The sequence below is a fragment of the Panthera tigris genome, chromosome C2 (assembly GCF_018350195.1).
Source record: "Panthera tigris isolate Pti1 chromosome C2, P.tigris_Pti1_mat1.1, whole genome shotgun sequence".
NCBI classification, from domain to species: domain Eukaryota; kingdom Metazoa; phylum Chordata; class Mammalia; order Carnivora; family Felidae; genus Panthera; species Panthera tigris.
The window spans coordinates 156,360,583-156,384,462 of record NC_056668.1 but is presented as its reverse complement, the minus strand read 5'-3'; the positions used below and the strand labels follow the sequence as shown (position 1 = coordinate 156,384,462).

Below are 23,880 nucleotides of genomic sequence, written 5' to 3'. Positions count from 1 at the left end.
TTTACTCTCTGCCTGCTTTCAATTTGAAGTCTCCCACTAACTTACAGAACCAGATATTTTCTAAGGGCCCGTTCTGTGAGGACACCTAGTTTTAAATTCACCGTGGGAAGTAGATCATGTGTGTTCTGACCAGCTTTTGCTGAAAGAATTGCAGAATTACCGGTGAAGGATGAAATTTAAAAGATTTAAAGTAATGCAAGGGAATAGAAAGGGCCTAGTAAATCGGTGTGTGTGCTTAAAAAAAAAGCCAGTGAAACTTTTTTTCATTGTAGAACCTTAGAAGATAGAGAAAAGAGTGTAAGGATGAAAATGAAAATCCCATGTAATTTAACCAACCCTCTTAACATTTTGGTGCAATACTCCTTCATTGTTTTTGTATTTTATTGTGTATTAAATGTACATGTTACATAATTGGGGTCACATTGTTATATTACTTTGTTGTCTGCTTTTACCCCCGCTTGGCATTTCCCCCGATCGTTAAGAATTCTCCGTAAACGTCTTTTTATATGGTGGGTGATCATCGTATGGATTCATGCTTTTATCACATATCAGAGCTTTAGTTTTGAGTCAAGTGCTATGCTTGCAGGTGAGATGCAGTGTTGCTCCAGGGTTTCAGACGTGATTCCAGAGCAGACAGGAAGTGTGAGTGAGAGGCGGTCAGTCCTGGCGAGGCCCAGTTGGGTGCTTCTGTGCAGAGGTGGCCTTCTTGGTGCAGCATCTCTTTAGGCCTAGGCCTGGGCTGCTGTGGCCAGGCTGCTTCCAGTACGTCTGTCCCGCCTCTCCTGCATCTTCCGGTGCGATCCTGATGCCATCAGGTTCCCAGATGTGTTTCTCACATGGGCCTCACCAGCTTCCTTACCTCATCAGTGTCGCCGAGAAACTCTAGTGCGGGTGGGTGTATACGGTGTGCTGACTTACCACTCCCAGATTTGCTTGCACACCTTATGTAACTCGGAGAGGCAGCTGCCCTGGGTCTCGAGGAGGGAGTGTCTCCCAGTTGCCCTCGTCATTAACAGCCTGTTGCAGATTTCAGAAGACGGCTCTGTTTTCTTACCCTCAGGGCCTCCAGAAGGGTCCTGTCCTTCCATCTAGCCCCGGCCATTAAAATTGCACCTTTTCTCCTCGGGAAATCCCTCTCATTTTCCAGCTCAATCAGTGGGGCCCTTCGTCTTTCTCTCAATGATCTGTTCCTGTGCTGCTTCGTGACTGAGTAATTTTGGTTTGTGTTTCTCCTCGGGTCTGAAATAAGGTGATTTCTGAAGATACCTGTGCATTTCCTTCTAACTAGCCTTTGGATTTATAATTCCATTGCCTTCCCCCACCCCCAAGCTCAGGAAGAGAATACAGAGTCTCCTATTCTTTTCTTGATCCTTGATGAAAGATGCATGTACTCCCGGCCCCATGGCTGAACTCACAGTGTGTTTATCTTCATATGCGCATTTCAGCCACTATGGTCAGGATTCACCTCTTCCTGTAGGCAGGTGATTGCAGTAGCTAATGTAACAGCGCCTGAATCCAGTTCATTTTTAGGCCTCTCTTTGGCGCTGTGTGCAGTACAACACACGGTAAGAACAGAATTTGGGACGGCTGTCCTGTGCCCCAGAGTGTCTCTGGAACCTGTATGCTGTGCCTTTTAGTCATTCCTGGCTGCTGTCCTGGTTGACAGCTTGGGTGTAAGGGGGAAATTGGTTGTGGTTGCAGAAATCGTTGTACCGTCCAGTGCCCAAGAAGACTACATATGTTGGATCGCTGTTTTTTAGATTGGCCCCTGCTGGGACCACGAGCCTCTTTTCTGTACCCACACTTAACGCCCTCACGTGCCCCCCTCTGGTATTTTGGTCGCGTGTATTTATTAGTCATGTGCATGGTGATGATGGTAGACCAAGCTCCCATGAAGACCCTCTGGTCAAAGCAGGTTGCAGAACTCAGCTTAGGCCAAGGCTGCCCTGAGGCTTCTTGTTTTTACTGCCTTAGACTTGCTCTGCATGCCATTGAGCCCGCGGGTGGGGAGAAGCGGTTTAGCACGGGCCCGGATTCCGCTGGCCAGTGAATTACAACACTGAGTGCTCCATACCTGCACCCTGCTGCGTGCAGAGCACAGGGGCAGGGATCCCCCAAGGAGAGAGCATCCCAGAGGTGTTCCTATATAGAGACAGAAATTCCCTGAGCGACGGGTGCCCCTCGGTGGGTTACAGGGACAGGAAGAAGACCGCACAGAAGGTGTGGCGCGTCGGGAGAGGGGCGTCTTAGGTCACCAGGGTGGTAAGTACGTTGTGGCGCGGTGGCCGGCCCGAGCGCAGAACAGCTGAAAGCGAGCGTGAACAGAGCAGAGTGGGCCTTCGAGGACTGTCACCAACAGTGTTGAGCCTCGAGGGCATTTTATGTGCTGGAGCCTCAGAGGGATCAAGGCTTCCCGAGCTCCACCAACAAGCCTTCACGGACACTCTTTTCCCACCTGGCATGGTTCAGAGCGGAGTCCAACCAACACGGGCCCTGGACTTAGTCTGTGAGACTTTCAGGGAGCTAGGCTTGCAGCTGCCCAGCGTGGCCGGGCCGGCGTTTCTTCCAATGACAAGACTGTAAAACTGACTTTGTTGACTAAGTTCACAAAAAGGAAAAAAAGAGGAAAAGGTCTTTTTCATACTGCCTGGTTTCATTCAAAGAGCACTGGACTTCAGTCTGTATCTGCCACGCTGGTTGTGTGATTTCGGACCTTGTGAATATGATACAGTGAGGTCATGGGACTAAGTGACCCCTAAGGCTCCTTCTGCTCTAAAAATTCTATCGTTGCCCAGCTCCACTGGCGCTTTTGGCCGCCTCCTTCTGGATAGGAGGGGATGTGCCTATGTGCGGAGCCGTTTCATTTTATATACTGTTGGACGGAAGGCTTTTCGTTGTTATCGAGCCTTTATTCAAAACAATCTTTACAGTTAGGCAACTTCTTTTTTACAAAGTTGGTGTGTTTTTAATCTGGGACTAAAGCAAATTATCTTGTATTATACAGTTTTAAAAAGTATCGTTTGGCCTTTCCTAAAGGGTACATTTCACCCTTACTTTTAAAATGTCGGACCTCTATACTGTGTTACAAGTGTAAAAGCCATTTTTTTCTAATTATAAGAAAAAAAACCTTGCCTATTAAAGTTCAAATCAAAAAGAGAAACGTAAAGAAGAAAATAACAATCATCTGAAATCCTACTACCTAGACATGACAGTTGGGAGAGATATATCTGCCTAATCATCGATGGGATATTTATTCAAATACACACAGTATGGAGTGAATCGTGAGTGTAGCCACACGTGGTTAAGGGTGTGAACTCTGGCCTCAGGGTGCCTGAGGTTAGGCTCTTCTGCTCGCTACCACGTGACATTGGACAAACTCCTTAACCTCTTTGACTTCAGTTTTCTCATCTGCTAAATGAAAGTGTTAAGAGTTTCTTTTTCATGGGGTTGGTGTGAGAATTCAAGGAGTAGCCCATGTAAAGACCCCAAAGTTAGCTAGTGTTGAGATGGCGGCGTAGGAGGGCGCTGGGCTCACCGCGTCCTGCTGATCGCTTAGATTCCACCCACATCTGCCTAAATAACCCAGAAAACCGCCAGAAGACTAGCAGAACGGACTCTCCAAAGCCAAGCGTAGACAAGAGGCCCACGGAAGAGGGTAGGAAGGCCGGAGAGGTGTGCGTGCTCCAGGGACTGGCGGGAGGGAGCCTGGTTGGTGGAGGGGCAGCCTGCCTGGCGAGGCGGAGCCCCCGAGTCTGGCTTGCAAAAGCGGAGGGGCCGGACTGTGTGAGTTCTGACAGCCAGTGGGACTTAACATCTGGAATGTTAAAAGTGAACAGCTCTGCTCGGAGAGTGAGAGGGCTAGAGGACAACGGGAGGGAGAGTTGTTGAGCCCCGGAAGACAGAGCTCCGCTCGTGGGGAACAAAGGCTCTGGCCAGCGCCATCTCCCTCTCCCATCCCCCAGCCGAAACCCCAAAGGGAACCAGTTCACCGAACTTGCTTGCACCGTGCAAGCACCCAGCGCTGTGCTTCTGTGGATCCATCCCTCCGACGGGTCTGCCTCCCTCCCGGTCGCTGCAGGGCCCCTCCTGCAGAGGACCACCGACGGCAAAGCGATCTGAGCCTGCCCCTCCTGCCCCTGTGCACCTTGCGGATCCACCCCGGCTAATACGCCAGATCCCATCGAAGCAGCACCACAAGCCTGGCAGTGTGCAAGTAGCCCACTCCACAGTGAGTCCTGCCCCTGGGAGAGGAGAAGATAAGGTACACACCAGTCTGACTGTGGCCCCAGCGGTGGGCTGGGGACACACATCAGGTCTGGCTGCAGCCCGCCCACCAAAACAAGTTACTTGGGACAGTACAGGGGAAGTGCCCTGCAGTTCCGCGCCACTCCAGGGACTGTCCAAAATGACGAAACGGAAGAATTCTCCTCAAAAGAAACTCTAGGAAGTAGCGACAGTAACGAATTGATCAAAAACGATTTAAGCAATATAACGGAACAAGAATTTAGAAAAATAGTCATAAAATTGATCGCTGGGCTTGAAAAAAGCATAGAGGACAGCAGAGAATCTATTACTACAGAGATCAAGGGACTAAGAAATAGTCATGAGGAGCTAAATAATGCTATAAATTAGGTGCAAAATAAAATGGAGGCGACCACAGCTCGGATTGCAGAGGCAGAGAATAAGTGAATTAGAAGATAAAATTATGGAAAAAGAGGAAGCTGAGAAAACGAGAGATAAAAAAATCCAGGAGTATGAGGGGAGAATTAGAGAACTAAGTGATGCAATGAAACGGAACAATATCTGTATAATAGGAATTCCAGAGGAGGAAGAGAGAGAGAGAAAGGGGCTGAGGGTGCACTTGAACAAATCATACCTGAGAACTTCCCTGATCTGGAGAAGGAAAAGGCATTGAAATCCAAGAGGCACAGAGAACTCCCTTCAGATGTAACTTGAAACGATCTTCTGCACGACATATCGTAGTGAAACTGGCAAAATACAAGGATAAAGAGAAATTTTGAAAGCAGCTAGGGATAAACACGCTCTAACATATAAAGGGAGACCAATAAGACTAGTGACGGATCTATCTACTGAAACTTGGCAGGCCAGAAAGGAATGGCAGGAAATCTTCAATGTGACGAACAGAAAAAAATATGCAGCCGAGAATCCTTTATCCAGGAAGTCTGTCATTCAGAATAGAAGGAGAGAGAAAGGTCTTCCCAAACAAACAAAAACTGAAGGAATTCATCACCGCTAAACCATCCCTGCAAGAGATCCTAAGGGGGATTCTGTGAGTGAAATGTTGCAAGGACCACAGAGTACCAGAGACATCACTACAAGCATGAAACCTACAGACATCACAATGACTCTAAATCCATATCTTTCAATAATAACAATGAATGTAAATGGACTAAATGCTTCAACCAAAAGACATAGGGTATCAGAATGGATAAAAAAACAAGACCCATCTATTTGCTGTCTACAAGAGACTCATTTTAGACCTGAGACACCTTCAAATTGAAAGTGAGGGGATGGAGAAGTATCTATCATGCTACTGGAAGTCAAAAGAAAGGTGGAGTAGCCATACTTATATCAGACAAACTAGACTTTAAAGGCTGTAACAAGAGATGAAGAAGTGCATTATATAATAATTACAGGGTCTATCCATCAGGAAGAGCTAACAATTATAAATGTCTATGAGCCAAATATGGAAGCCCCCAAATATATATAAAACAATTCATCACAAACATAAGCAACCTTATTGATAAGAATGTGGTAATTGCAGGGGACTTTAATACTCCACTTACAGCATTGGATAGATCATCTAGACACAGGATCAATAAAGAAACAAGGGCCCTGAATGATACATTGGATCAGATGGACTTGACAGATATTAGAACTCTGCATCCCTAAGCAACAGAATATACTTTCTTCTCGAGTGCACGTGGAACATTCTCCAAGATAGATCACATACTGGGTCACAAAAGAGCCCTTCATGAGTATAAAAGAATTGAGATCGTACCATGCACACTTTCAGACCACAATGCTATGAAGCTTGAAATCAATCACAAGAAAAAGTCTGTAAAGAACACCCTGCTAAAGGATGAATGGGTCAACCAGGCAATTAGAGAAGAAATTAAAAAATATATGGAAACAAATGAAAATCAAAATACAACAATTCAAATGCTTTGGGATGCAGTGAAGGCAGTCCTGAGAGGAAAATACATTGCAATCCAGGCCTATCTCAAGAAACAAGAAAAATCCCAAATACAAAATCTAACAGCACACCTAAACGAAATAGAAGCAGAACAGCAAAGACACCCTAAACCCAGCAGAAGAAGAGAAATAATGAAGATCAGAGCAGAAATAAACAATATAGAATCTAAAAAAAACAGTAGAGCAGATCAATGAAACCAAGAGTTGGTTTTTTGAAAAAATAAACAAAATTGATAAACCTCTGGCCAGGCTTCTCAAAAAGAAAAGGGAGATGACCCAAATAGATAAAATCATGAATGAAAATGGAATTATTACAACCAGTCCCTCAGAAACACAAGCAATTATCAGGGAATACTATGAAAAATCATATGCCAACAAACTGGACAACCTGGAAGAAATGGACAAATTCCTAAGCACCACATACTTCCAAAACCCAAAGTTACCTAGTGTTGTTGTCATTTTGATATTAGGATGGATTGTACATATCCATAAATGGGGTCTTGTTTTGCTTTTTTTTTTAAATCTTACAATGCGTAATGAAATGTTCTCCATGTTAACATAGTTGCATCCGTACCCTAGTGTTGATGGTTCTGTTGTATGGCTGTGACGCGTAAATACTTTATGTGTTTCGCCAGTGTCCTCTTGTTGGACTTTCAGGTTGTATACGTTGTGTCTTTTTTATTTCTTTGCCATAACTAAACACAAAGTAAATGAGAAAGAGAGAGAGGAAAAAAAGGAAGTTGTAATGACTTCCACTGTATATATATTCTATTTTATTGTCTCCTTGGCATGAATTCCTAGAAATGGCGTTGTTGTGTTGAATGGTAAGCGTATTTCATATTATTTTCCATACTGCCACTCTGCTTTCTGGAAAGATGGCATCAAAGTACAACATCTGTCAGCTGTGTGTGAAAATGCCCGATTTTCTACACCTGTGCCAGAACTAGGTTCCGTCCACCTTTCAGCTTCAGCAAACCTGAAAAGGGAAAGGCATCTTATAGTTGCTTTACATTTCTTTTATTGGTATGTTTGAACATCTTCTCAAAGTGTGTGTTGGCTGCTTCTATTTCTTCTTTTGTGACTTGTGATTTCAGGTTTCGTATTTTTTTGTTGATTTGTAGGAACTCTTTGGATGTCAGAGATGGTGACACTTTTGTCTGTAGGATCTTGGAAATCTTGTGAAGGTTGTGTCGAGTCATGAAGGGCATATAGTAGCTCAAATGACAATAATCAGTGAGCAAATATTTTTTATGTATTTCTTGCTGGTGCTCATACACGTGTTTAGAACTGAAACCTGCATTTAGTGTCTCAGAAAGAGTGTTGTGTGGTCTGGAAGTTGTGAACACAGTGGGCCTTTTATACCGACGTTAGGCGATGCGCAAATGCCAGGAAACTGACACCTTTGACGTGTGTCCACACACACCCTGCTGAACTGTGGATTGTGCCCTGAGCCTAACCATTCCTTTTCAGCTTGGCTCTTTACTTCCTCTTTCCCATGTTCCAGGTCAGAGACCTCACAGTTATCTGTGGACCTTTTCCGAGTTGAAGGCTACCGGTTCTCAGCCTCCCTTCCCAGAAGGTTAATCCCGCCTCCTCAGGCTGCCCTGCCCCAGACGGTTTCTGCTATTGTTTCAGGCCTCCTGTTGGAATGATCTGATGCTTCCGCTGTAAGACTGTGAGCTCCCTAGAAGCAAGATGGGGACCTTACTTACTTTTGTACCTTCAGACTCTTATCACAGCATGACTGAAAATAAGCATGTCATAAATGTTCGTTTATTTGATCTTTCCGTTTAAAAGGTGACGATGCATAAGCCTCTGTAGTGTACTGGTACATTAACCATTTTCCTCAACTTTTTGTTTTGAAAAATTCCAGAAGTTCAGGAGAGTTGAAAGAATATTCATATTCTGCCCCCTAAGTCTACCTATGGAGATTCATCTCACTCCGACACGTAGCTGATTCTCTGCTCAGAAACCAACAGTGGCTCCATTCTGGGCATTGGAGCAGATGTGAACTGTAGCATTCCTTATCCTTAAATGGTCACAGCTCACAAAATGTTGCCCTCTCTGCTCTGGTCCTGCTCTGTCTGCTCTGTCTATTCTTAATGTCATTGATTTTACACATTATTTCCCTCTGTAGAACATGCCTCTTTTTCTTGATGGAAACTTTGGCACATTAAGTGTTCTGAGTTCCTATAGCTCTAATGGCTAATTTTTATCATTCTTTCATTCTGTAGAGTTCCCGACCACATTACTAGCTGTTAGGAGGTGAGTGCTGAGGCCCGTTTTGATCTTGTTACCTTCATAGAGCCTGGCACGCCCGCTTTGGATTTGGCTGTTATTTTATAATAGCATTCCTGAAGCATTTGTGCCATGATGTGAATCCAGCATTGATTTATAATACCTATGTTGCCCCAAAACTTACGCTGTGTTGGAGTAAGAGAAAAACTTATCAGTCTAAGCCAGATAACCTAGGTCTGTTTGATCTGCTTGTTGCAAGATCATAATTCACCCTAAAGAACAGAAGGCTGTTCTGTGGTGTTGGTCACTCCTTTTGTGATTATTCCCAAGAACTGATTTGCACTTGTACTTTGGAGTCATTAAAACCCACGTCAAGTACAAAGTTAGAATAAGTAAGTCTAAAGTCTGGAAATTGTCTCTGCTGTGAATCACTGGGTTAGAGAGATTCACACGAGAAACATTTTAGAGGGAGGCCATTAGGCCTTAGTGACTGATGCCATTTGTGGACATCCAAGTTGACCAGAGTACTTTTCAAGCGTGGAAATGGAGATAAAGATGATATTCCTGAGAAAGAGAAACTAGGAAGGGAAGCTGATACCGGGGACTTCAACTCCATACCTAAGCATGAACTCGGACCAGGTCAATTCCCTGCTCTTACTGAACTGATCACTCCCATCGCTTATTTGACAAAGCCCCGTTCCTTTGTAGTCACGGTCCCTGGTTAGATACCTGCTCATTCCCATCCTGCACCCCCCACCCCTACACACACAAGTGGTGCTGTAGCCACACCTCATCACTTGTGTGTCTCTGATTCTGTTGGCTATTTTTCCTCTCTATTTTGTACAGGAATACTGTTTCTTCTACGTAGAATGCCATCCAAGTCTCGCCAGCAAATTCCTGTTCATTCCTCTAAACCCTGTTCGGGTGTCAGATCTTTTGTAAATACTTTCTACCTCTTCCTGTGTGACAGTGTATTTCACACGTTTTGTCCTTCCCTTATCTGATGTCCTCCCTGCCGTGTTCTGAGCTGCTTACAGGAAAGGATGATGTTCCCCCTGACTTTGTATGGGCCTGGCTCGCACTTGTGCTTTGAGCCATTGGTTGAGCCTGTCTCATGTCCATTTGGATCATGAGAAATTTTCCTTTGTCCTGGGACCCAGAATTAGGTGTAATTAAGAGAAAATACAAATACGTTTTTTATGTTTCCATATATTTCACTTTTCCATTATAACCCATGTGCTTTTTATTTTATTTTAATTTCAGCACATTTGTAAAAGATGAAAGTGACCTTATCAGCTTTGGATACTTGTGAGAGTTCCTTCACACCTTTGGTGGTCCTAGAACTTGCGCAGGATGTCAAAGAAGAAACCAAAGAATGGCTGAAAAACAGAATTATCTCTAAAAAGGAAGATGGAGGCAAGTAAAACAAATATTACTCAGACTTAGTCATGATCAGTGACTAAAAATGTATTTTCAAATGTTTTACAGTTTTTTCCTTGATATATTTCTAAAATTAATATCCACTTCTTTGCTCTTTATGATTTATCTGGACTTGAAAGGGAATCTAAGTCAGCATTAGACTGTAAGCAGCACGAGTGTGATTTTGTTCACAGCTATAAATGCTGTGCCTAGTACACTGCCTGGTGCACAGTAGGTCAATATTTGTCAGATGAGTGGACGAGTATCTATCTGTGTGTCAGGTATGGTGCTGAGAGGGAGATTAACACGGTCCCTGCCTGAAAGAACGTTACTGTTACTGTCACTGTCGGTGTAAGGAGACTGAACGTGGCTTTCTGGAAACTGAAGTAACGGAACAACAACAACAAAACGAGCTGTTACAAAGCAGTCAGTGCACGATAGTTCGGAGTGAATTGTTTGTAGACTAGCTGGAAGAGGAAAGGGAAGAAAGGGGAGGCCCTTGGTGATGCTTTTCAGGACGGAGAGGGATGACTTTATAGGAGAAGCCAAAGTTTAGCCCTCTCCCAAAGGGCAAAAGGGGGTCTACATCTGGGGGAAAGAGTGGAGGACATTTTACATGAGGAAACGCTTCATAAAACTGTACAGAACAATACCTAAAACTTCACCAAGTCTCCAAACACTGAATACAACTTAGACTTTTTTTTTTTTTTAAGATTTTGACTGTAAACTGAAGTGCTTTCTTAAAAATAAAACCTTGAATCAAAGTGGGATTTTTGATTTTTTGGAAACAACCAAGCCAAAAGAAAACTTGAAAACGAGAGTACCTGCTTACTAAAATCAGAGGTGTTTCACTGGATTGGAGTTTGTTCGTTCATTCGTTCTTTCTTTAAATGTTTATTTATTTTTTTAATTTTTTTTTTTTAAACGTTTATTTATTTTTGAGACAGAGAGAGACAGAGCATGAACAGGGGAGGAGCAGAGAGAGAGGGAGACACAGAATCTGAAACAGGTTCCAGGCTCTGAGCGGTCAGCACAGAGCCCAACGCGGGGCTCGAACCCACGGACTGTGAGATCATGACCTGAGCCGAAGTCGGACGCTTAACCGACCGAGCCACCCAGGTGCCCCTAAATGTTTATTTATTTTTGAGAGAGAGAGAGAGAGAGAGAGACAGAGTGTGAGAGGGGAAGGGGTAGATAGAGAGGGAGACAAATCTGAAGTGGGTCCAGGCTTTGAGCTGTCAGCACAGAGCCTGAAGTGGACTCGAACCCATGAACCGTGAGATCATGACCTGAGCGGAAGTTGGACGCTTAACTGACTGAGCCCCCCAGGCGCCCCTGGGTCCCTTCTTTGAAATTCCTGTGATGGAAGAGCTTTTGTTGTGCCTAAGAGTGAGGGACTTCTGTGTATTCCCAGTCTTCTCTGTTCCTTGTGTGGAACAGACACACAAAGACACACAAGAATGGGGAAGCAGCGGGCATCTTTCTACTGTTGGGAAAGCAAAAAGGAACATTCCAAAAAAGCATCCTCATCTTTCAGGTAAGGGTAGTAGGTTTAACACTCATGTTTACTTTTACTCTCTTCTAAACTCCTATTGAAATGACAATAAAAGGATCTTTTAAAAAAGATAATAAGTCCAGGTTGACAGAGAAGAAAGGAAAGAATATAACAGCAGCACCATTTTGGAAGCTAGAAAACAGGTGGATGAGTGGTGAATAACTTCTCAGATTTGAAAAAGCCAAAGCTGAAGCTGGCAGGGGTACAAGTTGAGGTACAGTTTGGTTTATACTGCAGACCGAAGACTTCTAAAGACTTAGGTATTAGTGACTGTAGAGACCTGTGGAGGCAGAAATAAGTGCTACCAAGAAAAAGGAAAAAGAATCGACCAAGATCCATTTAAGAAATAGTTAGCTCCCCTGATCCCTTCTGTATTCTACCATCGGAGCAGAAGAGTGTGAATTATTCTCTGCAGAGGGTCAGATGCTTGGATTTTGTAATGGGGGATTTATGCACAGTTGAAAACAGAGATTCTGTACTGAAAATAGGATAATAACTGAGTATTATTACCCCTGTCCTCCACCCCACGAATCTCATACCTAATTTAGTATCCAAAATATTAGCTAGAATCAATCATCTAGGAAGCAGATTGAATACTCTTTCCTGGGGACTCTGACCAGAGTCAGAGTCAAAGACAAAACAACCAAAGGCAAAATAACCCAAGGTGCAGAAATCAGAGAGTTGCCCATGGAAAATGACCTGGCCAGATGACTGTGCATGGAAGGCCATCTTTAATGAACTCCATCTAAACCTTCAGAGGTTCACTGTACCCTGTCGGGACACCTTTCTTAAACATGCGCATACAATAAAAGATCACCAAACATCCGAGGAAAATCCCTAACATGAAAGAGAAAGCTAAGCTAAAACAAGCAGACAAAAACAGCAAACTCTGCAGAAGAAGAAAACCAAGAGGAAATTAAAAACTCAACTCTCAGTTATGAGAAGGTAGAACATTCTATAAATCAAGAGTTGGATGCTGTAAAATATTCATTTAGGAAAAAAGCTCTTAGAGAGTGGAAATATGAAAGCGAAGTTTAAAAACTCAAAGGGTTAGAAAGTAATTTTGATAAAGCCTACCAGAAGGTAGAGCAAAAAGTTACAGAATTGGAAAATTTGACAGAGAAAAAATAAGGAAGTTAGAGGACTCGTCCAAGAGGTACACATCTGAATAAAAGGAGTTCTAGAAAGGGAATGGAAGAAAAGGAGAAGAAATCATCTGAGGAAAACTCAAGGTGGATGCCATGCTTTTTCAGCTGGAAAGGGCCCACCTCGTGCCCAGCACTGGAAATGAAGAGGCCTGTCATTGGGAAGTTCTGGAACCCTGGGAATGGAGAAGATACTACAGACTTCAGGAGAAAAAGAGAAAAGGTCACGTACATAATAATACCACGTATATAAGGATCACACTTCGTAGCAGAAACATGGGAAGCTAGAAGGCATTTTCTGGAGGAACTTGACTTATGTGTAGTTCTTATCTATTTGGGAGATGTATTTGAATTGTTAATACATTTTGCTTATATCAAACTAGAAACAATACTTACCTAGAATGTTTTCGTCCTGGAAACTTTCCTGAGATTGTGCTTATCTTTTGTTTTTGAAGGTGCCCAGCTGCTGTTTAGACCATTGTTAAATAAATATGAGAAAGAAACACTAGAAAATCAGAACTTATATCTTGTCGGTGCCTCCAAGATTACATTGTTACTGGGTGCGGAAGCAATGGGTCTGGTAAAAGAGTGTAATGATAACACTATGAGAGCCTTCACGTATGGAACCCGATATAACTTCAAAGATTTCGATGGTGAGTCCCAAGATTGTTTCTGTCAGAATCATTTTATCTCACAAATAAGGTTTTGATCAGTAGATCAGGCGTCAACACACATTTTCAGTAAAAGGCCAAATAGTAAATATTTTAGGCCGTGTGGGCCATACGTCCTCTCGCAGTTACTCAACACTATCCTTGTAAAGCAAAAGCAGCCCTAGACTGTAAGAAATGAATGGGTGCAGCTGTGTTCCACTAAAATTTGCTTATAAAATATGGCCCATGGACCTTACTTTGTGATCCCTGGAATAGATGAACATAAATTAGGGTGACAAATGTAACTTATTACTATTATTCTGTTCTAATTCTTAGAATGGTGTATGTTCACTAGCTTGATACAGAAAAATGTTATAATGAGAAATGCAGTAGTTCAGTATTCTAGAATTGCCATTTCCTGGTAGAGTACCTGGTTCTGTTCCGGCCTCATAGCCCGTTCCAGAAGAGAGTGGTTTCTGGAAAGAACTGAGAAAGCCAAGGTGGCTATGAGGTCAGAGTGGGAGTTGGCTTCAGAATAAACTGGTCCCTTCCAGGGCTTTGGAGTTAGAAGATGTGATTAGGCTTCTTCAAAGTCACTCTGGATTTTTATATCTTTATGCTTTATTAGCATAAATGATAATGGTAAAAAAAATCACCTCATTTAAGAGGATTCGCTTGTCAAAAAACAGCACTGTTTTCTTATCAGACTGTCTTCCCCCAATTTTATGGGAGGAATATTCAACTCCAGAAGGGAACAACCTGGGCTGAAGAGTTTGAAGGAGGAGAATTTGTCATGTAGGCAAACTTCAGTTCCATCCCTAGTTAGGATAGTGTTAGAATTCTGCTCATTGGCCTTAAATGAGATCAAGCAGGTGTCTGCCATTTGGATATTTGTACCCTGTTATATAAGAACCAGGACCGTAGTCCCTCGCTCCCCTTAGCTGTGGGCGATACATTCCGAGACTCCCAGTGGATACCTGAGATAGCAGACAGTACTGGGCCCTGTATGGGCTGTGTTTTTTCCTATATGTGCATACCTATGGTAAAGCTTAATTTATGAACCAGACACAGTAAGAGATCAACAACAACAATACTAAAATAGAACAATGGTAATAATCTGCTGTAAGAAAAATGGCGCAAATGTGGTCTCTCTCGAAGTATCTTATATTACTGTGTGCACTGGTCTTGTGATGATGTGAGATGATTCAGCTCCTGCCTGCTGAGACGACGTGAGGTGAATGAACTAGGCATTGCAACGTGGTATCAGGCTACCACTGACCTTCTGACAATAGGGCAGAAGGCGGGTCATCACCTCTGGACCATGACTGATGCAGGTAACGAACTGCAAAAAGCAAAACCCTGGATAAGGGGGAGCCATCGTACAGTGATCGAAGGATTGTATTATGTGAAGGCAAACGGTAATTTACTCTTATAAAAAGGCGCTTTATGTTCTATTTAATTTAGGAGTTTTATACTTTGCTTATTCCTTGTTGTTATTTATTTATTGTTTATGTCCTCATTTCTATAACCCCAGGTTATTTGAATCTTACTAATTTTATTTTGGCCGTCATGAGAAAATAACTGGAAATTTTTTGTCCTCATTTAGATGACAATGATGACTTCCTCACAATGGCAGAATGTCAATTCATTATCAAACATGAACTCGAAAATCTTAGAGCCAGAGATGAAAAGATGATCCCTGGTTACCCCCAGGCAAAGCTGTATCCAGGAAAGTCGCTATGTAAGTCATGCTGTCAGCCACTTCACGGACACGTGTTCTGATGCACTTGTTTTTGCTTAGCGGATGAATAACCAGTTAAAGAAGCTTTGTGTCTTTCTCTTACTGACAAACATACAGAACTGTGTAATAACATACTCTGATGAACATGCCTTTTGCCATTAGAGCTTCGTCATATTGCACCTTTAGATCAATACGTTTGTTCCGGGTGGTTCCCTGCTTCTGATTTACCAAGACCTCACAGCATTTGGTTTGCTTAAAATTGGGTGTGAACACATACACGTATTACTCAACACGGATTAGCAAAGTTTACATTATGCCCAGATGAGGAGTGAAAATGGGAGCCATTGTCTTTTCCTGGAGCCCTCTTTCCATCTCCTCCCCTTTCAGTGGGTGAGCACATGGGAACAAGGCTTAGGAAGAGTCACAGAGTGACATGATACCTGAATGCACATCAGCAGCTTGCAGTTTTGTGATTTTCTGTCATCCCATCTGAAAGAGAATACTAGTTTGCAGATAAAGTGCTCACTACAGTGTGTAATTCCAGGTCTGCCTCCTCCCCCCACCCCCCAGGGTGGCAAGGCCTCAGAGCATTTTTGCTGCCCAAATATACTTTAAACATATAAGCTACTGTGTTCTGTAGTCGGTTTAATACTACCTTCCAGGCTTCACCCAGCAGGACAGATGCCTGGGAAGCAGTCCACGTTCAAATTTTCCCTGTTGTCGTCAAATATATATTAGAGTTGGTTTGTTCAAACCAAGGTCCAGTCATAGATCACCCATTTTGTATGGTGGTTGTGTCTCTTAACTCTCTTTCTCTTATTGTGATAAAGTGCACATAACATAAAATTTAAAGATCGAAGATAAAAAATTTAAAGATTTTCACTGGTATTAAATATATTTAGAATATTGTACATTGTCCTCACCATGCCTCTCTGTAGCTCCTTCCATCTTGTAAAACTGAAACTCTGTATCCATTACACAATCACTCTGCCTTCTCCCCTGGCCCCCTGCCCAAGCAACCACCATTCTTTCTGTCTTTATGGTTGTGACTACGCAAATAAGTGGAATCATACAGTATTTCTCTCTCTGTGACTGGTTTGTTTCACTTAGCATTGTCTGCTAGGTTCGTCTATGTTGTAGCATATGTTGGAATTTCCTTCTTTTTAAAGACTGAATAGTATTCCTGTGTGTGTGTGTGTGTGTGTGTGTGTGTGTGTGTGTACGTACACGTGTATGCCACGTTTTGCTTGTTTACCCATCCGTCAGTGGACCCTTGGGTTGTCTCCACCTTTTTTCTATTTAGAATAGTCCTTTTATGAACTGGGTGTGCAAATATCCCTTCAGGGTCCTGCTTTCAATTATTTTGGGTATATACCCAGAAGCGGAATTTCTGGGTCACATGGTATTGCTATGTTTAATTTTTTGAAGTACCTCTATACTGTTTTCGATAGCAGTTGTGCCATTTTACGTTCCCATCAACAGTACCTAAGGGTTCCAGTCTCTCCACATCCTTCCTCTCCAGCCTCTAGAGTCTCCTGATTTGTTCATTTTAGCCACTCTGACCGGCGTGAGGTGGTATCTCAGTGTAGTTTTCATTTGTATTTCCCTGATGAGGAGTGACATCGAGCATCTTTTCATGTGCCTGTTGGCCATCTGGGTGTCTTCTTTAGAGAAGTGTCTATTCATGTCTTCTGCCCGTTTCTTCACTGGATTATATGTTTTTTGGGTGTCGAGTTTGATAAATTCTGTATAGATTTTGGATACTAAGCCTTTATCCGATATGCCATTTGCAAATATCTTCTCCCATTCCATCTGTTGCCTTTTGGTTTTGTTGAATGTTTCCTTCGCTGTACAGAAGCTTTTTATCTTGAGGAGGTCCCAATAGTTCATTTTTGCTTTTTGCTTCCCTTGCCTCTGTAGACACGTCAAGTAAGAAATTGCTGTGGCCGAGGTCAGAGAGGTTTTTTCCTGCTTTCTCCTCTAGGGTTTTGATGGTTTCCTGTCTCACATTCAGGTCCTTCATCCATTTTGAGTTTATTTTTGTGAATAGGGTAAGAAAGTGGTCTAGTTTCAACCTTCTGCATGTTGCTGTCCAGTTCTCCCAGCACCATTTGTTAAAGAGACTGTCTTTTTTCCATTGGATGTTCTTTCCTGCTTTGTCAAAGATGAGTTGGCCATACCATACCAACCATGAGTTGGCCCATAGTTTGTGGGTCTAGTTCTGGGGTTTCTATTCTATTCCATTGGTCTATGTGTCTGTTTTTGTGCCAATACCATGCTGTCTTGCTGATTACAGCTTTGTAGTAGAGGCTAAAGTCTGGGATTGTGATGCCTCCCACTTTGGTTTTCTAACATTATTTGGGGTCTTTTGTGGTTCCATACAAATTTTAGGATTGCTTGTTCTAGCTTCGAGAAGAATGCTGGTGCAATTTTGATTGGGATTGCATTGAATGTGTAGATAGCTTTGGGTAGTATTGACATTTTAACCATATTTATTCTTCCAATCCATGAGCACGGAATGTTTTTCCTTTTCTTTGTATCTTCAGTTTCCTTCACAAGCTTTCTATAGTTTTCAGCATACAGATCTTTTACATCTTTGGTTAGGTTTATTCCTAGGTATTTTATGGTTCTTGGTGCAATTGTGAATGGGATCAGTTTCTTTGTCTTTCTGTTGCTTCATTATTAGTGTATAAGAATGCAACTGATTTTTGTACATTGATTTCGTATCCTGCAACTTTGCTGAATTCATGTATGAGTTCTAGCAGACTTTTCGTGGAGTCTATCGGGTTTTCCATGTATAATATCATGTCATCTGCAAAAAGTGAAAGCCTGACTTCATCTTTGCTAATTTTGATGCCTTTGATTTCCTTTTGTCGTCTGATTGCTGTTGCTAGAACTTCCAATGCTATGTTAAACAACAGCGGTGAGAGTGGACATCCCTGTTGTGTTCCTGATCTCAGGGGGAAAGCTCTCAGTTTTTCCCCATTGAGAATGATATTAGCTGTGGGCTTTTCATAAATGGCTTTTATGATGTTTAAGTATGTTCCTTCTATCCCAACTTTCTCAAGGGTTTTTTATTAAGAAAGGATGCTGAGTTTTGTCAAATGTTTTTTCTGCATCGATTAACAGGATCATATGGTTATCTTTTCTTTTATTAATGTGATGTATCACGTTGATTGATTTGCAAATACTGAACCAGCCCTGCTGCCCAGGAATGAATCCCACTTGATCGTGGTGAATAATTCTTTTTATATGCTGTTGAATTCGATTTGCTAGTATCTTGTTGAGAATTTTTGCATCCATATTCATCAGGGATATTGGCCTGTAGTTCTCTCTTTTTTTTTTTTTTTTTTTTGCTGGGTCTCTGTCTGGTTTCGGAATCAAAGTAATGCTGGTTTCATAGAATGAGTCTGGAAGTTTTCCTTCTCTTTCTATTTTTCGGGACAGCTTGAGAAACATAGGTATTATCTCTGCTTTAAATGTCTGGTAGAATTCCCCAGGGAAGCCATCTGGTCCTGGACTCTTATTTGTTGGGAGATTTTTGGTAACTGATTCAATTTCTTCACTGGTTATGGGTCTATTCAAGTTTTCTATTTCTTCTGTTTGAGTTTTGGAAGTGTGTGGGTGCTTAGGAATTTGTCCATTTCTTCCAGGTTGTCCAGTTTGTTGGCATATAATTTTTCTTAGTATTCTCTGATAACTGCTTATATTTCTGAGGGACTGGTTGTAATAATTCCATTTTCATTCATGATTTTATCTATTTGGGTCATCTCCCTTTTGCTTTTGAGAAGCCTGGCTAGAGGTTTATCAATTTTGTTTATTTTTTCAAAAAACCAACTCTTGGTTTCATTGGTCTGCTCTACTGTTTTTTTAGATTCTATATTGTTTATTTCTGCTCTGATCTTTATTATTTCTCTTCTTCTGCTGGGTTTAGGCTGTCTTTGCTGTTCTGCTTCTATTCGTTTAGGTGTGCTGTTAGATTTTGTATTTGGGACTTTTCTTGTTTCTTGAGATAGGCCTGGATTGCAAGGTATTTTCTGCTCAGGACTGCCTTTGTTGCATCCCAAAGCATTTGGATTGTTGTATTTTGATTTTCATTTGTTTCCATATATTTTTTAATTTCTTCTCCAATTGTCTGGTTGATCCATTCATTCTTTAGTAGGGTGTTCTTTAACCTCCATGCTTTTGGAGGTTTTCCAGACTTTTTCCTGTGGTTGATTTCAAGCTTCATAGCATTGTGTTCTGAAAGTATGCATGGTATGATCTCAATTCTTGTATACTTATGAAGGGCTGTTTTGTGACCCAGTATGTGATCTATCTTGGAGAATGTTCCATGTGCACTCGAGAAGAAAGTATATTCTGTTGCTTAGGGATGCAGAGTTCTAAATATATCTGTCAAGTCTGCCTGATCCAATATATCATTCAGGGCCCTTGTTTCTCTTCTGTTACCTTGTTAGCTCTTCCTGATGGATAGGCCCTGTAATTACTATATAATGCCCTTCTTCCTCTCTTGTTACAGCCTTTAATTTAAAGTCTAGTTTGTCTGATATAAGTATGGCTACTCCAGCTTTCTTTTGACTTCCGGTAGTATGATAGATAGTTCTCCATCCCCTCACTTTCAATCTGAAGGTGTCCTCAGGTCTAAAAGAGTCTCTTGTAGACAGCAAATAGATGGGTCTTGTTTTTTTTTTTTTTTATCCATTCTGATACCCTGTGTCTTTTGGTTGGCGCATTTAGTCCATTTACATTCAGTGTTATTATGGAAAGATACGAGTTTAGAGTCATTGTGGTATCTGTAGGTTTCATGCTTGTAGTGATGTCTCTGGTACTTTGTGGTCCTTGCAGCATTTCACTTGCAGAATCCCCCTTAGGATCTCTTGTAGGGCTGGTTTAGTGGTGATGAATTCCTTCAGTTTTTGTTTGGGAAACCTTTATCTCTCTTTTTCTATACTGAATGACAGACTTGCTGGGTAAAAGATTCTTGGCTGCATATTTTTTTCTGTTCATCACATTGAAGATTTCCTGTCATTCCTTTCTGGCCAAGTTTCAGTAGATGGGTTTGCTACTACCCTTATGTATCTACCTTTGAATGATAAGGCCTGTTTATCCCTAGCTGCTTTCATAATTCTCTCTTTATCCTTGTATTTTGCCTATTTCACTATATGTTGTGCAGAAGATTGATTCAAGTTACGTCTGAAGGGAGTTCTCTGTGCCTCTTGGATTTCAGTGCCTGTTTCCTTCCCCAGATCAGGGAAGTTCTTAGCTATGAGTTGTTCAAGTACACCTTCAGCCCCTTTCTCTGTCGTTGTCTTCTTCTTCCTCCTCCTCCTCCTCCTCCTCCTCCTCTTCTTCTTCTTCTTCTTCTTCTCTCCTTCTTCTCCTCCTTTTCCTCCTCCTCCTCCTCCTCCTCCTCCTCCTTCTCCTCCTTCTCCTCCTCCTCCTCCTTCTCCTCCTTCTTCTTCTGGAATTCCTATGATGTGGATATTGCTCTGTTTGATTGTGTCACTTAGTTCTCTAATTCTCCCCTCGTACTCCTGGATTTTTCTATCCTTTTTTTCAGCTTCCTCTTTTTCCATAATTTTATCTTTTAACTCACCTATTCTCTCCTCTGCCTCTTCAATCTGCACTGTGGCCGCCTCCTTTTTATTTTGCACCTCATTTATAGCATTTTTAAATTCATCCTATTTTTTTAGACCCATGATCTCTGTAGCAACAGATTCTCTGCTGTCCTCTATGCCTTTTTCAAGCCCAGCAATTAATTTTATCATTATTATTCTAAATTCTTGTTTCGTTACATTGCTTGAATCGGTTTTGATCAATTCGCTAGCTGTCGCTAATTCCTGGAATTTCTTTTGAGGAGAATTCTTCCATTTCGTCATTTCGGCTGATTTTCTGTCCCTTGTGCATTTTAAAAGCTTGTTGTGTGCTTTGCATTGGCGAGCACTGCTATATTAAAGGAGGGTCATACCGTGTCCAGGGCCTGGCCCTTCTGGAGGTGTTTTTCCGGAGATTGTTACTTGCTCTCTGTTGTTGTGACTTTGGTTATTTTATTACCCTATTTGTAGTGATATTTTGGACCGTCCAGCAGGTGTGCTTTGATTTGTTCCTTGGAGTAGCCCTGGAAAGGAAAACAGACAAACAGGAGAGAGAAACACGCAAACAAACAAATAACACAAATGAACAAAAACAAAAAAGTAAAGACTAAAGAAGAGGGGGGAGACGGTCCTGATGGAGAAAAAATACACCTTGATTATGCAGAGAGACTAAAAGGCTTAATCCAGAGAGAGAGAAAGGAAAATAAAGAAGGGGGCAGGGAAAACCTAACGAAGATTAAGTTACCCAGACAGAGAAACTATGTGGCTTAATTATTCCAAGAGAGAGAAAGGAGCGTAAAGAAGGAGGTGGAGAACGTGTATCGAGACAATGGATTAAACGTGCCTGTTCAGAGAGACCAATGAGCAGAGTAACCAGCCTAAGGGACGGAAGAGATAAGGAGGAGAAAGGGGGGGAGGGGGAGGATATGTCTCTACATGCAGAATTGACCTAGAGTTAATCCAGGCAATGCTGCAGACCTTGTCGGGAATAGCCGTCTGCAGGGTCTAGGGCCCCTCCGGTGGATACGCAGGTACGCAGTGCAAAGGGGCGTGGTTTGGCGTAATCTGGAACCACCCCCACTACTGCGTGGGGGGGGGGGGGGGGCCCTGAGGCCCCGCCTTGGTGGGGTTGAGGGGCGAACGGTGATCCCCCAGTCTCTTCTCCACCCAGCGGACCGGAGGACTCCGTTTGAGTCGTCCTCACTGTGCCCCGAGCGCAGACGGGGCGGTCCTTCTCTGTCCGCCGGCTCCCCTGACCCTGCGCTTGGCTAGGATTCAGATCCTGCTCCCTGCGCTCTGGCGCTGGGGAAGCGCCGCTCAGGGTGGCGACGTGTGGTGCCGGTGGCTTTGTCTGTGCCGCTGCACTTCGGGGAGGACGGCCTTCTCCTACTGCAGACTCAGCCACGGCCCTTGCCTCGAGCCCCGGGGTGGTGGTTGCAGGCAGGTTCCGCACTGCCACGCAGCCCTCCAGGGAGGGAACCACCTCCTCCAAGTGCGGACCGAGCCCCTAACCTGCCGCCACACCCAGGCCTGGCTCCCCTCTTCCCTAGGTGCGCGGGGGAGCTGGCCCCAGGCTGGAGATAGCCCCGCAGTTAGGGTTCGATCCTTCTCAGTCTCAGCCGCAGGGTCCGGGGTCTTTCTCCTGTCCAGATCCGGTTCGACACTTCCCCAGCCGCCCTTTCTCTTCTCTTTGTCTCTCTGCAGAAGGGGTCCCTCCCCTCCGTGCCCAAAGGCCTTTTTTTAAATCTCCCCCAGTTGGCAGTCGCCCACCTATCTTTTTTCCAGCTTTCCCATTTTCTTCCAGTAGATTCAGTCTTTTCCGCCCCGGCTCTGGTGTTCAGTCCTTTGGCTTCTACACTTCTTTGTTTGAGAGACACGGGAAGTATGGATTCCCCCTACTTCTCCGCCATGTTGGCTCCTGAGCATCATTTTTTAAAATATTTATTTTATTTTGAGAGAGAGGGAGAGGGAGAGAGAGAATTCCAAGCAGGCCCTGTCCGTGAGCAGGGCATGATCTCACTAACTTTGAGATCATGATCTGAGCTGAAATCAAGAGTTGGATGCTTAACCGACTAAGCCACCCAAGCACTCTGAGCATCTTTTCGTGTTCCTGTTGGCCATCTGGATGTCTTCTTTGGAAAAATGTGTATTCATGTCTTCTGCCCACTTCTTAACTGAATTTTTTGTTTTTTTTTGGGGGGGGGGGTTGAGTTTGATAAGTTCTTATAGATTTTGGATACTAACCCTTTATCCAGTATGTTATTTGGAAATATCTTCTCCCATTCCATAGGTTGTCTTTTAGTTTTGTTAATTGTTTCCTTTGCTGTACAGAAACTTTTATTTTGATGAGGTCCCAGTAGTTCATTTTTGCTTTTGTTTCCCTTGCCTCCAGTGACGTGTCTAGTAAGAAGTTGCTACAGCCAGTGTCCAAGAAGTTGTTGCCTGCTTTCTCCTTGAGGATTTTGATGGCTTCCTGTCTCACATTTAGGGCTTTCATCCATTTTGAGTTTATTTTTGTGTATGGTCCAGGTTCATTCTTCTGCATGTCGCCGTCCAGTTTTCCCAGCACCACTTGCTGAAGAGACAGTCTTTTTTCCACCTGATATTCTTTCCTGCTTTGTCGAAGGTTAGTTGGCCCTATGTTTGTGGACCCATTTCTAGGTTCTCTGTTCTGTTCCACTGATCTGAGTGTCTGTTTTTGTGCCAGTACCATACTGTGTTGATGATTACAGCTTTGTAATATATAATACAGCTTGAAGTCTGGAATTGTGATACCTCCCATTTTCCTTTTATTTTTCAGGATTTCTTTGTTAGAGATATTTTGTGGTTCCATACAAATTTTAGGATTGTTTGTTCTAGTTCTGTAAAAAATGCTGGTGTTATTTTTATAGGGATTGTAGATTGAGTGTGTAGATTGCTCTCAGTAGTAAAGACATTTTAACGATGTTTGTTCTTCCAACCCATGAGCATGTGATTTTTTTTATTTCTTTGTGTCCTGTTCAGTTTCTTTCATATGTGTTCTATAGTTTTCAGAGTACAGATCTTTTACCTCTTTGGTTAGGTTTATTCCTAGGCATCTTATGGTTTTGGTACAGATGTAAATTGGATCGAATCCTTGATTTCTCTTTCTGCCGCTTCATGGTTGATGTATAGAAATGCAACAAATTTCTGTACATTGATTTTGTATCCTGCAGCTTTGCTGAATTCATGTATCAGTCCTAGCAATTTTTTGGTGGTGGAGTCTTTCAGGGTTTCTTTTTTTTTAATGTTTATTTATTTATTTAAAGAGAGAAAATGTATGAAAGTGGGGTGAGGGGCAGAG

The 23,880-nt window shown here is 42.7% G+C and overlaps 1 protein-coding gene across 8 annotated transcripts in view; it reads left to right on the top strand.

Annotated features, from left to right (window-relative positions):
* The window catches only part of ANO10 (anoctamin 10), a 262,989-nt gene that overhangs the window by 48,106 nt on the left and 191,003 nt on the right, over positions 1–23,880 (top strand). For all 8 annotated transcript variants that reach the window (XR_006207681.1, XM_042956786.1, XM_042956787.1 and 5 more), the window contains 3 exons: positions 9,718–9,870; positions 13,029–13,226; positions 14,830–14,964. Coding sequence is in view for 7 of the 8 variants with exons in the window: in XM_042956786.1 (XP_042812720.1) it covers positions 9,732–9,870; positions 13,029–13,226; positions 14,830–14,964 (472 nt within the window). In the remaining variant the exon portion in view is untranslated. The remainder of the gene's footprint in view (positions 1–9,717; positions 9,871–13,028; positions 13,227–14,829; positions 14,965–23,880) is intronic.